This window comes from Triticum aestivum, chromosome 6D, assembly GCF_018294505.1.
Source record: "Triticum aestivum cultivar Chinese Spring chromosome 6D, IWGSC CS RefSeq v2.1, whole genome shotgun sequence".
Lineage (NCBI taxonomy): Eukaryota > Viridiplantae > Streptophyta > Magnoliopsida > Poales > Poaceae > Triticum > Triticum aestivum.
Window position 1 is genome coordinate 494,863,762 of NC_057811.1, and position 15,849 is coordinate 494,879,610.

General features: G+C 46.0%; 2 protein-coding genes across 2 annotated transcripts; both read right to left on the reverse strand.

Moving 5' to 3' along the window:
- Nucleotides 1-3,158: 3,158 nt before the first annotated feature.
- LOC123146385 (U-box domain-containing protein 24) lies at nt 3,159-8,873 on the reverse strand. The gene is made up of 4 exons (XM_044566043.1): nt 8,458-8,873; nt 5,650-6,196; nt 5,212-5,521; nt 3,159-5,044 (listed from the first exon to the last, which is right to left on the reverse strand). Exons 2-4 carry the CDS (start codon nt 6,187-6,189, stop codon nt 3,420-3,422), a joined length of 2,475 nt encoding a protein of 824 aa, XP_044421978.1. The 5' UTR covers nt 6,190-6,196; nt 8,458-8,873; the 3' UTR covers nt 3,159-3,419.
- A 1,615-nt stretch (nt 8,874-10,488) lies between these two features.
- Nucleotides 10,489-15,502, reverse strand: LOC123146386 (alpha-1,3-mannosyl-glycoprotein 2-beta-N-acetylglucosaminyltransferase). Its single transcript, XM_044566044.1, has 18 exons — nt 15,220-15,502; nt 14,988-15,059; nt 14,805-14,880; nt 14,464-14,526; nt 13,964-13,998; nt 13,820-13,896; nt 13,502-13,547; nt 13,352-13,414; nt 12,586-12,652; nt 12,434-12,502; nt 12,275-12,344; nt 12,113-12,174; nt 11,933-12,023; nt 11,746-11,839; nt 11,559-11,621; nt 11,440-11,478; nt 11,187-11,357; nt 10,489-11,031 (listed from the first exon to the last, which is right to left on the reverse strand). Exons 1-18 carry the CDS (start codon nt 15,286-15,288, stop codon nt 10,921-10,923), a joined length of 1,338 nt encoding a protein of 445 aa, XP_044421979.1. The 5' UTR covers nt 15,289-15,502; the 3' UTR covers nt 10,489-10,920.
- Between the last annotated feature and the right edge of the window lie 347 nt (nt 15,503-15,849).

Genomic DNA, 15,849 nt, shown 5'->3' on the forward strand with positions numbered 1-15,849 from the left:
ATGCTAAGTGCTGGCTTATATAGGAAAAGCTTTAACCCGGTTCGTGGCACGAACCGGTACCAAAGCCCACCTTCAATCCCGGTTGGTGCCACCAACCGGGACTAAAGGGGGCATTGGTACTGGTTGGTGCCACGAACCGGTACCAATGTATGCCTTTAGTACCGGTTGGTGGCACCAACCGGGACTAAAGGCCTTGTGCTGCCCGCATCGCGGCACAAAAGTTTAGTCCCACCTCGCTAGCTGAGGGAGCTCGAGAGTGGTTTATAAGCCCCACTCCCGCTGCCCTCTCGAGCTCCTCTCAAATGCAGGCTTTTGGGCCTAAACACACTATATCTGCATGTGGGCCTATTGGGCCTTCTACGGGCCTGAATCCTGGTCCATGGGTGGGTTTCTAGTCGTATTCAGGCCGTGGTGGCCCAGTAGGTGGCGTTTTTTTTCCCAGTTTATTTCTTTTCTTTTTTGCTTTATTTCTTTTATTTTGTTTCTACTTACAACAAAATACTTATTTATTTTATTTTATTTTTTTCTAATTACTTATTTATTTTATTTTATGATAATTCTTTTTGCTATTAAAGTTTCTAACAAAAAAAGTTCTTTATGAAAATTCTTTTTGCTTTTAATGATTTTGAACAGAAAAAACTTTGATAATTTTAGTTGCATCAATTTTATATAATTTTAGTTTCAGTAATACTAGAGGTTGCTTATAATGTTTTGAACAGAAAATACGTTGATAATTTTAGTTTCATAAATTTTATTTATGTTATTAAAGTTTATTTTATTTTGTTTCTATTTATATATTTTATTAAAGTTTATTTTATTCTGTTTCTAATTACTTATTTATTTTTTATGATATTTGTTATTTTCCATGCATTTACTGTTTATTTTGAGCTATAAGACCCTGAAATTGAAAAGCACTAGAAATGAACTCTGAAAAGGTTGAAAGTTGGCATGGTATCATCATTTCACCCACATAGCATGTGCAAGAAAGTAGAGAGGGTTACGGCAAAAACTGGATGCACTTTGTGTACAAAACGGACAATCTTTTTCGAAGTATCAGGGTTTCATTCGGAAACTCGTCTGTTACAAATGGATTTCATTTTTTTGAACTTACTTGAACTCCATAGTTTTTCTGTGTTCAAAATGCACCATTCAAAGCCACATCATCAATTTTCAACCCTTTCTGACTTTATTTGTTATTTTTCATGCATTTAGTGATTATTTTGAGCTATAAAACCCTGAAATTGAAAAGCATTTCAAATCAACTCTGAAAAGGTTAAAAGTTGGCATGGTATCATAATTTCACCCACATAGTATGTGCAAGAAAGTAGAGAGGGTTACGGCAAAAGCTGGATGCACTTCGTGTACAAAACGGACAATCTCTTTCGAAGTATTAGGGTTTCATACGGAAACTCGTCTGCTACAAAGGGATTTCATTTTTTTGAACTTACTTGAACTTCATAGTTTTTCTGTGTTCAAAATGCGCCATTCAAAGCCACATCAACAATTTTCAACCCTTTCTGACTTCATTTGTTATTTTTCATGCATTTACTGATTATTTTGAGCTATAAGACCCTGAAATTGAAGGCAACATATAGCTCTCATGAATAGATAAGTGACCAAATTAATAGAAGTTCATCATCACATTAAAACCAAAGTACATACATAGTTCTCATTGAACAACATATATATAGCTCTCCAGAGCATCTAATTAAACCATACATTGAAATTATGTAAAACATTTCAATGCAACAACAAATGCGATCATAATCGCAACCAAGGTAACAATTGATCGAACTGCATAATGATACCAAGACTCGGTATGAATGGCATATTTTCTAATCTTCAACCGCATTGCATTCATCTTGATCTTGTGATCATCGACGACATCCGTAACATGCAACTCCAATATCATCTTCTCCTCCTCAATTTTTTTTATTTTTTCCTTCAAGTAATTGTTTTTTTCTTCAACTAAATTTAACCTCTCGACAATAGGGTCGGTTGGAATTTCCGGTTCAACCATCTCCTAGATAAATAAAATCTATGTCACGTTGGTCAGCATAATTGTCATAAACAATAAATGAACCAAATAGTTATAAAAAGATAATATATACCACATCCGAATCATAGACAGGACGAGGGCCGACGGGGGCGGATACCAAAACCATCGCACTATATAATAAGAAGGAATAATAAAAGTAACAAAATTAGACAAGTATCTATCTGAAGTAAGAATTTTTTTCTTTCAGAAAGAAGATAAGAACAAGAGGCTCACCACGGTGGTGCTGGCGACGAGATCGGCGCGGGCGATCGACGGCGGTGAAGACGGGGACGGGACGTGACGGACCGCTAAACCTAGACAAATCTCGGGGAAAATGGAGCTCGGAGATCGAGTTTCGAGAGGAGAAAGATTAACTAGTGTGGCTCAGACATTTCATCGAACACCTCATGTGCATAGGAGGTGAGCTAGAGCACCCAAATGCCCTCCCCTCGACGGCCAGAAAAAATAGAGCACTGTGGAGTGCTCTGCTGCGGCGATGGGGTATATATAGGCAGCTCATTTGTCCCGGATCGTTGCTAGAACCGGTACTAAATCCGGGTCTTCTGTCCCGGTTCAAGCCAAGAACCGGGACCAATGGTTGTGGGCCAGGAGCGAGGCCCATTAGTCCCGGTTCGTGCCTCGAACCGGGACAAATGGTTCCATACGAACCGGGACTAATGCCCACGAGGCCCTGGCCGGCCCCCTGGGCTCACGAACCGGGACGAATGCCCCCATGGGTCCCGGTTCGTGACTGAACCGGGACTAATGGGCTTGCCATGCCCGAACGAAAGCCCTGTTTTCTACTAGTGTGGCAATCTCAAATCCCAGCTGTACACTCAAAAGGTGGTCTCTTAGTACCACGAGCAATGCACATAAAAATAAAATCCCATGTCTGCATAACATGAGATACTAAAAGACACCTCTTGAAATATGCCAGACCAAAAATAAGAAGAATGAAGGCATAGTAGAAATCTGCAACCAATATATATATATATATATATATATATATATATATATATATATAGAGAGAGAGAGAGAGAGAGAGAGAACCAGAGAGTTTGTTTATAGGCAGGCAGGCCAGCAATAATCGACAGCAAGATGCTATGTACACATTTTCTCATCTGTACATACATCTTTATTATATATCAGGGTGCAACTTAACAAATTATCACCATCACATGTCTTCAATTGTGAGAATTGTGGTTGTGATTCTCATACTTGATACTCCTACCCTATTAATTAAACATGAACAAACCAATAAAATCAAGCTACATACACATTTACATCCATCATATATATTACATACATAGCACAGCACCAAAAAAGGAAGGTTCGAATTTGAAACACAAAGGATGGCAACAAGAAGGTTCGGATGTCATGTTCATGGCCGGCGTGCTTGGGCATGGAACGCGCTGGAGAAGTTCGGGATCCTGTCCAGGTGCCGGAGGGCGCGCTCCGCGGTGTGCCGGGTGCGCGGGTCGCCGTTGCGGTACGCCTCCACCAGCGCCGACGCCACCGTCTGGTCCGCCGCCACCTCCTGCGCGATGTCCTCCACCCGCAGGATGCGCTCCACCACCCACACCGCCCGCCGCCGCAGCGCCTCCGTCCGGTTCTCCACCAGAATGTCCACCACTGGCCGCAGCCCATCGGCATCCCCAAGCACCCCCACGCCCTCTGCCGCCTCCACACCATCCCCCACCAGCGTCGCCAGTGCCGCCAGCGCCGCCTCCACCACCTCCGGGTTCAGGTGGTCCAGGCACGCCACCAGCCGCTCCACCGCCTTCCCCCCGGCCCCGCCTTCAGCCAGGCAGAAGCTCTCCCGCAGCGAACAGAACCCGCCGTGCACGCGGCACACCCCCACCGGACGACCTGCATCCGCAGCTGTCGACGACGGCACCCCGAAGCATGCGCACAGGAAGCCGCCGGAAGGCGCTGGCGGCGGGGGGTCAGGGATGACCGTCAGGTTCCTCGTCTCGAGGGACAGCTTCTCCAGCGCCATCGCCGAGTAGAGCTGCACCGCGTCCTGCCCGTTCACCTGCACCAGCTCCACAAACAACGGCGCCAGGGCGGCCTCCCGCGCAAACTCCACGTACTCTGGCGCCTCCTGCAGCATGCACGTCAGCCTGTACATCACCTTCACCATGCCCTCCGTCAGCGGCGTCGTGTACCGGTTCCCGCGGATGGCGCCCCGCCGGAGCTCTGCCAGCTTCGTGCTCAGCGTACCGAACGCCCCCAGCTCAAACAGCTGCCGCGTCAGCTTCGAGTCCCTCTCCGGGAGGTCACCCAGCAGGCCCACGGCTGCCGCCTGCTCCTCTGTCACGCCACCACCACCGGCGTCGGATATCACCCGGAGCAAGCTGCTCAGGTGGCCGCCGAGGGCATCCGCGAGCTCGGCGCCCATGTACGGCGACACGTTGCGCAGGAGCTTGAGGGACTCGACGCGGATCTCCCGGTGAGCTGCCTCCAGGAACTGGATCAGGCTGATGGTCGCGCCGGAGCTCTTGATGGCCGACACCACGTCTTGGGCTGTGTCCGGTGAGCTGGTGAGGCCGACCAGGACGTTGAGCAGCTTGCACTCGACGGCGGGGCCGGTGTTGCTGATGAGATGGAGCAGGCTGTGCACCACGTCCTCGGACAGGAGCGTCTGCCTGCCGGCGTCGTCGAGCGGGATTGAGCGGAAGCTGGCCCCAGAGGCGACCAGGTTGGCGAGGATGGTGGCGGAGACCTCCTTGAGCCTCATGGGGAAGTGGCTGCTGGCGCCGACGGAGAAGAGGTCCTTGACCAGCGGCGGCAGGATGCCGGCCTGCAGCAGTATCTTGGCGCTCAGCTCGTTGGATGACATCTCCCTCATCGCCTTGAGCGTCGCCTCCCTCGCCGGCAGGCCGCCGGTTTTGATGATGCTCACCAGCAGCGTTCCAACCTGCTCTGCCACCACCACCTTCACATCGTTAGCCAATGCCAGCTCCCCGAGGTACTCAACCATGGTAACCTGCACCTCAGGCCCGCCTGCATTTCAAACCAGAAGTTGGAAAATTAAGACCACAAATTAACTTCCAAACTAATTCCATTTTTGCAGTTCAAAACAGAGGCCAGAGACTCTGAGAAAGTCTCAGAATTAGCAAAACTATAATAGTACGTACATGGTGAAGCAAAGTGAAGATAATGATGCAAACCTTGAAGCAGTTTGGTGAGGAGAGGCTGCAGCCTCCCATTTTCAGCCATTTGCTTGATGTTGGTGTCATACTTCTCCAGATTCTTGAGCGTCTTCTCTGCTTTCTCCACAGCCATCATGTTCTCCGACTTGCTGCTCCCCATGCCAACCAGCAGCAGTATGGCCCCATAGACCGCGCCGATCCTTTCGCACACGGGCTCATACTCTGAGAGCTCATACAGCAGGGAAACCGCAAGCTCCCTCTCCTGGATATGCTCGTTCGACAGGAACTTTATGATCGTGCGCACCGTGTCGCCCTTCCCCAGCTCTTCCTGCAAACATATACGGTACGTATAGTTACTTACTTGAATAGCTAGCATATACACTGGACCAACCGTGGGAAATCCATCCATCCATCAGGAGTTCAGGACTTCAGGAGGGAAGGGAAGAAAAGAAGAACCTTGTTCTGATCATTGTCCTCGACGACGGTGCGGAGGACCTGCAGGGACTTGAGGCGGACCCTCCTGCTGCTGCTCTTGAGCAAGTCGGCGAGCGTGGATATGATGCCCTGGCCGCGCACGAGGTTCTTCTTGGCGCCGCTCCGCTGGCATATCTGCGAGATGTAGGCCATGGCGCGCAGGGTGTCATCCTCGTCGTCCTCGGGGTGCAGCCTGAGGGCGTTGCAGGCCTTCTCAAGGTCCTTCTCGTCGTTCCTGGCCCTCCACTCGTCGATGACGTTGCGGAGGGCGATGCTGGGGTTGATGTCGGTGGTGCGGAGCTCGCTCTGCGTGAGCGGGCAGGTGGGCCGGCGGCCATTGTCACGGCACTCCCTGAACCACTTGAGGATGGCCTCACGCTCAAAGGTCTGGCCGGTCTCGATGGTGACGGGATCCTGCATCACCTGCTTGGTGAGCGGGCACATGAAGGCCTCGAACGCCGCCTCCTGGTACCCCTCCGTGGACTGCTCCTCCAGCTCGCCGTCTGAATTCCGGGCCATCATCTTGCAGCTGTGCAGTGCAGATGCCACACGAGTCAGATAACGAATTGTGGGATACGTATGGTAAGAATGAATTAATGCTGGCGTAGATACAGCAACAGCAGCAGAAATAGCAGTGGTGCAGTGAACTAGTTTGGCAATATCTTGGGTATATATATTGTAAGAAATGATTAATATTTGAAACTAAGATTGGGGCTGGTGATGGACGGAACATAAAACATGAATAAACGGGAGTTGTGAAGGATAGTTAACTCATTGGGACCAGTGAGTGAGCAAACTAGACATATGCATAATAAAGGGGAGTTTTGAGCAAACTTTGGATAGGTGCCTGTAACCTGAATATACACTTATGCCCCACTTATGGATAGGTGAATATACACTTGGGGAACACAAATGCTAAGATATATCGGCATAGATACAGCAGCAATAGCAATGGTCACTGCAACTGAATTGTTTTGGTAAAGTTGAGTTATCTGGTATATATATTGGCATAGATACCGTCTGAATGCTCTTCCTCTGTCATTGAATTTGTTCTGAATTAGCAGCAATAGTAATTTCTTTTTCTTTTTCTTTTTGAAAAGGAGGTCATCCCCTGGCCTTAGTTTGGTGGGCTTGAAACGAGGGTTGGGGTCATGGAATGGAAGGAACACAAACATGATTAAAATCGGAGAGTTGATTAATTGGCAGCAGTGAGTGAGCTAATTCAGTAGGCAGTGGATATAGGCGAGTTTTGAACAATCTTTTGGATAAAGGGGTGTTTATAACCTGAACATACACTTGTTCCCCACTCATGGATAGGTGAAATGAAATGATGCTGATTGTGTAACTGTAGCCTACAGATGTGATTACAACATATACACAGCTGAAAATGAAGCAAGTCTTTGATACGGAGAAATAAATAGATGACAGAAAGGGTGAAAGAGGTAGGATCGACAGTGACCACCTATCTACTACTTCCTCCGTTCCTAAATATTTGTCTTTCTAGACATTTCAAATGAACTACCACATATGGATGTATGTAGGCATATTTTAGAGTGTAGATTCACTCATTTTGCTCCGTATGCGGTCACTTGTTGAAATCTCTAGAAAGACAAATATTTAGGAACGGAGGGAGTAGGAATCAAGGCCAAGGTCCAAAACTTTAAAGTGAAAAGAACAAATTCACAGTGATGCGTGTGTCCAGTGCAAATGGCACACAAGTCAGATAATGATGTGGACGGGGAATACAAACAAAGGTTAAAATTGCATAGATAAGATACAGCAGCAGCAACAGCAATAGTGCAGTTAGTATATGGTGAAGTTGAAAGCATGTAAGAATGGGGGGCTGGTGATGGAAGGAACACCAACATCAACATGAATAAAACCAGAAAGTTAACTAATTGGCACATGGCAGCAGTGAGCAATATTAAGTAGGCCATGGATAATACTCCGTCTGCGTCAAAATATAAGACCTTTTTTTTTGACACTATTAGAAAACGTCTTATATTTTGATGCAGAGGGAGTAAAAGGGAGGTTTGTTGAGCAAATTAAATTTTTGGATAAAAGGGTGTCTGTCTGTAATGTGGGTATATGAACACTTGGTGTCCCAGCCACTATTGGATAGGATGGGTGAAAGTAATGGTGTGATCTGTTGTGTATTCTACCAGAGCCTATGACCCATATGAATAAGGCGGATATATACTCTGTTTTTTTTTTTGAACCCAATATTATATACTCTGTTAAAGATGAATGATGAAGCAATTCTTGTGGAGAAAAGAAAAGAAAAGAAAGAAAATGGCACAAGTGGTCCTTGAAGGAGGATTCAGGTGGATAGTTAAAATCAAGCAGTTAAGCTGCTGCTGCTACCTACGTATCTATCTAGTGTAGGAATTGGGTACCTATCTATATATGTTTGTGTATAGGATATATAGCATACATAAACATAGGTGAAATGAAATGAAATGATAATGATGATAGGTGTACTTATCTGAATTGAATTCTAGAGATTGACCTTCAGGTAGTCAAAACTAAGTAAGCTGCTGCTGCTACCCTACCTTACCTAGGAATGGAATGGAATGGAACCAAAACTTGTCCCCAACACAATACTCTACTAGAAATCAAAATCAAAATCAAAATCAGTGGGGGGGGCAACCCAAGCAAGCAAAGCAATACAATACAGCCCCCAAAATCAAAATCAAAATCAATGGGACACTTTGATCAAGCACTAGTCTTTCTTACTAATTTGTTTGGTGTTTGTAGGAATTACCAATTAAAGTAAAGTAAAGAGCAAACCTGAGTACTCAGGTGGAGATGGCCGGAGAATAAATCGACCGGAGCTTCTTTCTTGGATCTGCGGCGGCGGCGGCCCGGCCCTGGCCCTGGCGGGGCGCAGCAGCAAGAGTCGGCGGCGCAGGAGGAATCAGCGGAGGAGAGGACGCCGAAAGGAATGGGGAATGAATGGAGGGTGACGGCGGCGACGACGAGGGGAGGGGAGCTGAATCAATCAAAGTCGCAGGCAGGCAGGGGAAGAAGAAGAAGAAGAAAGAAGCAGCTGTGCTGTGCTGAGCTGCCTGCCGACGACAAGACAGCTCGAAAATGAAATGAAATAAAATGAAGAAAGTTGCTCTTTTTATTTCATATTCAGACTGCTGCCAAGTTACTAACAGTATCCGACTGACTGACTGAATCCACCACCAGATGCAAATGAAAATGGAAGACCAAACCCAAAGCAAACTTGTGTCATTTACACTGTCCCAAGGTCAACAACAAATGACTCAAGACTCAATCAATCAATCAATGGTGCTCACAAATACTCCCACTGTGGCGGCGGCCTCCCTGCCCTTTCCCTCCCGGTTGCTCTCCGGCGCGGGCGGAGCTGCTCCGGGGGGTGCACTTCGGCGGCGACGGTCTGGCGTGGCGCGACACAGGCCCGGACGGCTACCGCGACGGTGCCGGAGGCATGGGCCTCCCGCACGACGGCGGTGGAGGTGGTTCCCTCCCGCTCGGCATCGGTGCTGCTGCTCCCGTCGTGGTGCGCTTCTCTCCGGTCCTCTTGGCCTCGTGGTGGTGTTCGTAGTGAGGCGGCGTTGGTGGCGGCACTTCTGCGTTGGCGCATGGGGGTGGGCGATGGTTTGGCGGGTCGGTTTCATCCGGTTGGGCAGTTGGGTCTGGGAATGCGGGAGAAATCCCTGCCGGCTTCGGCCCCGACGTGGTGACACCCGCGGGTGCCACCATTCCTTCCTGGAGGGTGTCGGTGGTATTCACCCCCACCTCCCTCCGCGTGCCGGGGGAAACCCTAGGACTCGTCCGGGTAGCAGCGTCGTCGGCGTCGCATTCCTTCTTGGAGGTGCTGCTTGGTACGCGGCGGTTCGGAACCTCGGTCTGTGGTGGTTTTTATCCGATGGGCGCCGCGGTGGCGGGTCATCCGCGCTTTGTTGAGCTGCCGTAGTTGGCATTTGTTTCTTCTTCCTTTTTTTTGGTGTGTTGTGCTGCTCGTCACAGCGATCTCTGTACTCGGTGTTGGTTGCTTTGGAATACAAAGCGGGGGGAAACCCTTTTTCGGTAATACTCCCACTGTACCATAATATAAGAGCGTTTATATTATGGGATTTTTTTTCTTTGAGAAAACACAAACCCTGACAACACGTACATTCACACATTATGAGCATCTTTGAGAGATTGAACCGAATCGACGTCCACAAACACCTCCTGGTCAACAGACACGTTGTACCACTACAAGAGTAGCACCTCCCTCTTTCTTTCTTTCTTTCTTTCTTTCTTTCCTTCTTGTTAAATTTATTTTACTCTAGCATCTACTAACCTCCTCCCACTTTACTACTACTACATCCATCTCAAAATGTAAGACGTTTTTAGGCTAAGAAAATATTATATTTTAAGACGGAGGTAGTATATAAGTAAAAAAAAATTTGCAACTCAAATAGTAGTAGTATGTGCTACCTTCCCTTTTCTTTCCTCTCTTCCTCAGTCAATAAGTCTAATCAGTGTCATTGTCTTCTTTCTTCTGCATTAAACATCATCAAATGGATGCATGCATGGGACTGACTGACTTGATCCATTCCCACCCACCACTGTATTGATCCATTCCAACCCAACTACCCTACTACACACACAGACAGAGACAGAGATATACACATGGATTGGATATTGCTGACTAGACTAGACTGGACTGGACTCTTTTCACATGGACAGACAGACAGCTTCAAACTTCAAAATCAGCATCACCAATATTCAAACACAAGCAACAATATTCTTGTCTTCTGCAGCAGCATTATACAGTATTGTATTGTGCACAAACAAACAAAATACCAGGTCAAATAAAGGGAACCATTATATATATTAATTCTTGTTAGATCATCTAAGTAGTAAACACACAGACGCAAACTTGAATACAAACTCTTTTACTAACTACAACACACACATGGATGAATGAATCCCAGCCAAATAATGTACCTCTGTGAATACATCTCTACACCGTGCGCTCTTCTTCCCTTACTCTCTTACTCTACTCTATCCCCTCCTCGACTGTCGACGGACGGCGAAACCCCTCGAGACCTCGACTCGAGGGCGAAACTAAACAAACACCCGTCATCCATCCATCCATCCATCCATCCATCATAAAAGGAAAAATATCCTTGCCAACTGTGCATTGAATTTGCACCCATCATTCAATGTTTTGCTACATCAGGGTGTCAACTTCCCCACGTCGACAGATTTCCCCACCTTGGCAACGCTAAGCTAAACCCCGAGTTGGCGAAGAGAGTCGGGACCCACCAGGTATATCCGTCTCCGGCTGCCCTTGTACCGGAACACCACCACGCCTTTGTAAGCCGCCCGTGGAACACCGTCCTGGGAAAATAAATACCGTGAGCCGTCATATTTTCTACTGGACACTATAACACTCTGGTTGTTACACAGAAACTGTTCAGACGTCACACAGAAACTGTAATTTGGCTCATGTGACAATGAAAGAGGTTAACAACTGGATTGAGTTAGCAAGGAACCTTCCACTCTTCAAATATTCCAAACTGCCGAGCTATACGCTCAAAGTCGCCCTGATTGTCATACTGAATCCTTACGTCCACATCCAGATTGTGGGCCTTCAACAGAGCATCGGATCCATGCACAGGTGTGGCGCTAGCCACGTCTTTTCCAAATTTGGTCAAAAACTTGTCCTGATGTCACCAACACAAGTATTAGGCGCGCCCTTATGGAAACAGCAACTTTCTCTCTGGACAACAGATTAATAACCCTTACCTCCTTGAGGTAGCTCAGATCCTCGGAATTCCAGTCAATCTGTGGCCACAAGAGGGGCAGAGGTAAGTCTCAGCAACAAAGAGCTTATACAATTTAAACACAGGGGAAGATCTGCATACATGAGCATCATTTAATTTGATTGGTTTCAAGTATTGATCAAAGAATTGTCCCATGCTTGATCCCTGGAACGGAAGAACAAAAACCCAAGTGTAAATATCAGCAATCCAGAACCAATGGCTCAAATATTGTTACGGCGTGCAAAAAATGCAGTGATAAATTTGCATTGGTGTAGAGTAGCCAACATACATGCTCGCCAAAGTTGTATGTTCTGCATACTTCTGGCCGAATAAACTGCCGATCTCTGTGTACCTCCTTTAGCCTCACCCAGTCATCCCAATAAGTAAACTCTTGTCAAGGAAGAAACAGATGATAAAAGACAGTAAAGAAAAGCATATCTGCTGATCTAAGAATCAGTAGGCAGCAGTAAGGATATGCTTTGGGCCACTTTGGTGACAGCTCCATCCATGTTGACTTCGTTAGCATCCATCCAAGCCCAGGAAAGAAATCCGAACGGTAAAGAGCCTCTGCAAAGCGTTATCTAGAAAATTGAGCAACTCTCCCTTTTAATGCGGAAATAAAGTTGAACAGAGGCTTATCAGAACAGAGAACTAACTTGGGTCATAAACAAACTGCTTTTGCCCATTGTCATTCCAAGAAGAAACAGCCATTATCGACCTTCAATACCACAACAATCACAGTAACGTAGTTAGACACACTTGATATAATTTCACTGTCTTGCCATGTAAGTATAAAACAGAGTACAGTTGTAACATACTTGTCAGTGTCAAGTAATTTCGCTGCAGCCTCAAAGTAGTCAAAGAAATCTGGGGCGATCTCCATGTCATCTATTAACCAATAAACCATGGAAATGAGATGGCATGCGGAAAATATTGAAAAACAAGACAGTCAAAGAATCATCAAAAAGAAATCAGACCTTCCAGAATGATTACTCGACGAAAATCATGCTTAATGAATAGCTCATCCAAGGCCCATTTATAGTGGTCTGGGTTAAGAAACATCATTAGGACAAGAATCGATCATATCATCAACTCCTAAGAAAACACTCATTAATTGAGGAACACCTACTAGCTATCTTGTAATATGCAACGTTTTCTCCTGGTCTTTCAGTGCGCACAGGCTCAAGATCCACATGCTGCAACACATCAAAGGCAAAAGGGATACTGAGTGCTAGCTAAACAAATCATCTGCTGGTAGCCTGCACTCTTAGAAAAATACTGGAAATGCTATGTAGAGAAGACTGAAACTAGAAAAGATACAATGTTCCAAATTCAGGAACCTCCCCCCAGCCCCCTCCCACTTCATTGCACTGTTTCCTCGAGGGTAGCAGACCATTTCAACGTTTGGACCATTGACATCACTACATCTGACATCCACGTACATAACCAACTTTCCGAGTACCAAAATAATCTAGTGCCCTCTACAACGCAGCACATCAAGATGCCACAAATGAACATGTCTCCCTTGTGGCTAAGTCATTTTGCTGTTGGATCTAGAGTTGCTCCGACATGTCACAAATGCTTCAAGTCCTACCTCCATCTAGATTTGCTACCAACTCTCGGTACATCTACAACTTCTTGCAGGCCAAAATTTTATTTCAATTTTTGCACTTATATGTCTACTTGGTATAAGCAGTCATGCATAACATGTATCAGCTATGCTAACAATATTACAAGAGAAACAGAGTTGTTCGATTCTATCAGGCAATTAAGCATAAAGCAAGTGTTTCTTTCGGCACCTGCATAAATGCTTGTATCAGCTATGCTAGCAATATTACAAAAGAAACAGATTTGGTTCTATTCTATCAGGCAATTAAGCATAAAGCTTTACACACCTGCATAAATGTTATTTGAGTGTAACTCAAAGCTTTCTTTTTTACTTCTCCATTTGTTCCATCCTGCGATTGGAAGGAGCAGTGTAAAAAATTCCTTCCCACACACTTAAAGATACTGAAAACAAGAACTGAAATTGCTACTACCAGTACCTGTGATATAAATAGTGGAAACTTTGAAGCAACTGCTTTCTGATACCTGAAAGAGTTACCGTCCATCATTTATTTTTTCAGGAAGGGTGTTGTACAAACTGAAGCTACATGGATCTAGAAGGAGCAATCAACAGATTAGGAAGTAATAGTCTAAGTTTCCTCAGAGATGCTGTCTGGTAATCAACAGTGCAACTCGATTTCAAAGATAACTGACACAGGTGTCATCAACTGAGTTGGCTCTTGTGGATATAAACAAAACAGTCGACATAAATATTTTCTTCTTTTGGGAAATGAAGGAATGGAGAAAACAGAGCGTACTTGAGGATAGATTCCACTGTCCTCTGCAAATAGTCTGGTCGATTGCAAGCCATTATGACAACAGCGGCGACAGGAACCTGTTGTACAGAAAGAGATCAGGTCGATCCTGTAGAGCAATAAAGGTTAGCAAGATGAGATGCATACCACATTCTTGTTTATTAAGGTCTGTAAACTCCTTTCTGCATCCAAAAGAAATGTTAAAGGTAGAGTTAGATTCTTCAAGTTCCCGATGTCTCGGTAACATTTTGGCATTCGGCCCAAACTGAATGTATTGTAGTAATTGTTTACTCAATACCATTTATTGCAGTGCCATATTTAAACAATATTCCTAAAGTTGTTTCTACAAACATGGCCAAGGTCAAAATACTCTCACCTTTAGTAATAGTTTGTATCTGTCTAAAAAAACACGCGAATTCGAAGATGAAATATCAGAGTATTGTCAACGTTCAACATGGTTTGGATGGATAAAACAGGTGGTAGTCTACGGCCTAATGTGCATTTAAAATATGATGAATAAAAGAAGAGGAAGCGTGAGAAAATCAACTAGGGTAGCAGAGTCAGAGAGACGCCGGAAAGAGCCGTCGTAGATGACATCAACAAGTAAGGCTAAACACAGAGGGCAATGATTCCTTCGATATACATACTTTCAAGATCTTGGATTAAAATCTTGAGCTGCACACGCTCCTCGTCTTGGCGCACCTTCATCTCTGTTGCATCAACAGACAGACAGGGGTTAATGTCATGAACTGTCAGCAGAAGCGCTACAGTCAGGTTATCGGCGCGCGTGGTAGCATGGAGCAGAAGAGCTCCTCCCAAAAATTATGTTGAGAAGTAGTGTATGTTGATAGAGCAAGGAAGACAGACAGACAGGCACCTGTAATGCCTATCTATCTTTGTTGAGAAGTACATTAACTAATTATGTGTTTGGTGCATTTGAACCTTGAGGAAGAAGACTGGATCATGGGTAAGGTCTAAAAGTAGGTACCTTCAAGTGCGGCGATCTTGTCTTGCTGGGAGCTGACCTGGTCGATCATGGCGTGCAGCTGGCTCTCGCATTTCTCCTTCAAAAAAGTGCAGCGCAGCGCAGCGCAGCGGGGAATGGAATGAATGAATTAAAGAGCCTACTCTAGTGCAGGTGTAGGTAGAAAAGAAAAGAGGGAATCCTTACTGCTTCCGCGAGGCGTCCGGCGTCCAGGTGGGAATTAGAAGAAGAAGAAGACTGGGTGGAGAAGAGCCGCACCTGAAGAAGAAGACGCAAGTATGGGGAAATCACAATCAAGAAAATAGAATCAATCTGATTTGCATTTGGAGAAGAGGAAGCAGAGGCGTTCAGATCCCCGGCGAGCACGGATGGATCTGGTTCCACGGCGGAGCAGAGGGAGGGGGAGGGGAATTCTTACTTGGATGTAGATGAAGGCGACGGCGGCGGCGACGAGGAGGAGGCGGATGTCGCAGGGGTTGCGCGCCATCGCCACCGGCGGCGGCGGCGGCGGAGCGGGGGAAGAAAGACGACTCCTTTGCAGGCAGAGCAGTCGCGCCCTGTCTGACTGACTTGGGAGGGAGGGAGACTCCACGGCTCTGCTCTGCTCTGCTCTGCTTTTCTTTCAGTCAAGGAAAGGAAAGATGAGATTTTTACAATGAGAATGAGGGATTCACACCCATCACATGAAGAACCTTCTCTTCTCTTCTCTTCTCTTCTCTACTTAGTACTCCAAGCTGTCACCAACAAAACCCCAACCATCCATTCCATGCCACCACTACCAATCTAATCACAATTATTACATAACCTACCAACCAATACTTAGATAGAAGCATTTTATTTATTGGCTTTCTTGGTTTTCCTGGCTCTCTTTGCAGCTTCATGGTCGTATTTGACCTTCCAGAATTTATCACCCGCCTAAGAGAGTAACAGAGGCTTGAGTATGGGTAAAATATTGAAGGATTCAAGTACTTTTGTTCAGATGGGCGGTTTACCTTTGGAGCCGGGTTAGCTTCGCAGAAGGGGGCCAGACCCACCTTACGGCAATCTG

Excerpts from the sequence above, each read along its gene's own strand:
- LOC123146385 (XM_044566043.1), bottom strand. The coding sequence starts at position 6,189 with ATGATGGCCCGGAATTCAGACGGCGAGCTGGAGGAGCAGTCCACGGAG. Across the intron at positions 5,522-5,649 it reads AGGACAATGATCAGAACAAG|GAAGAGCTGGGGAAGGGCGA; the intron begins GTTCTTCTTTTC and ends ATATGTTTGCAG. Across the intron at positions 5,045-5,211 it reads CCTCACCAAACTGCTTCAAG|GCGGGCCTGAGGTGCAGGTT; the intron begins GTTTGCATCATT and ends TTTGAAATGCAG.
- LOC123146386 (XM_044566044.1), bottom strand. The coding sequence starts at position 15,288 with ATGGCGCGCAACCCCTGCGACATCCGCCTCCTCCTCGTCGCCGCCGCC. Across the intron at positions 12,653-13,351 it reads CTCAAATAACATTTATGCAG|CATGTGGATCTTGAGCCTGT; the intron begins GTGTGTAAAGCT and ends GATGTGTTGCAG. Across the intron at positions 11,840-11,932 it reads TCACCAAAGTGGCCCAAAGC|TTATTGGGATGACTGGGTGA; the intron begins ATATCCTTACTG and ends ACAAGAGTTTAC.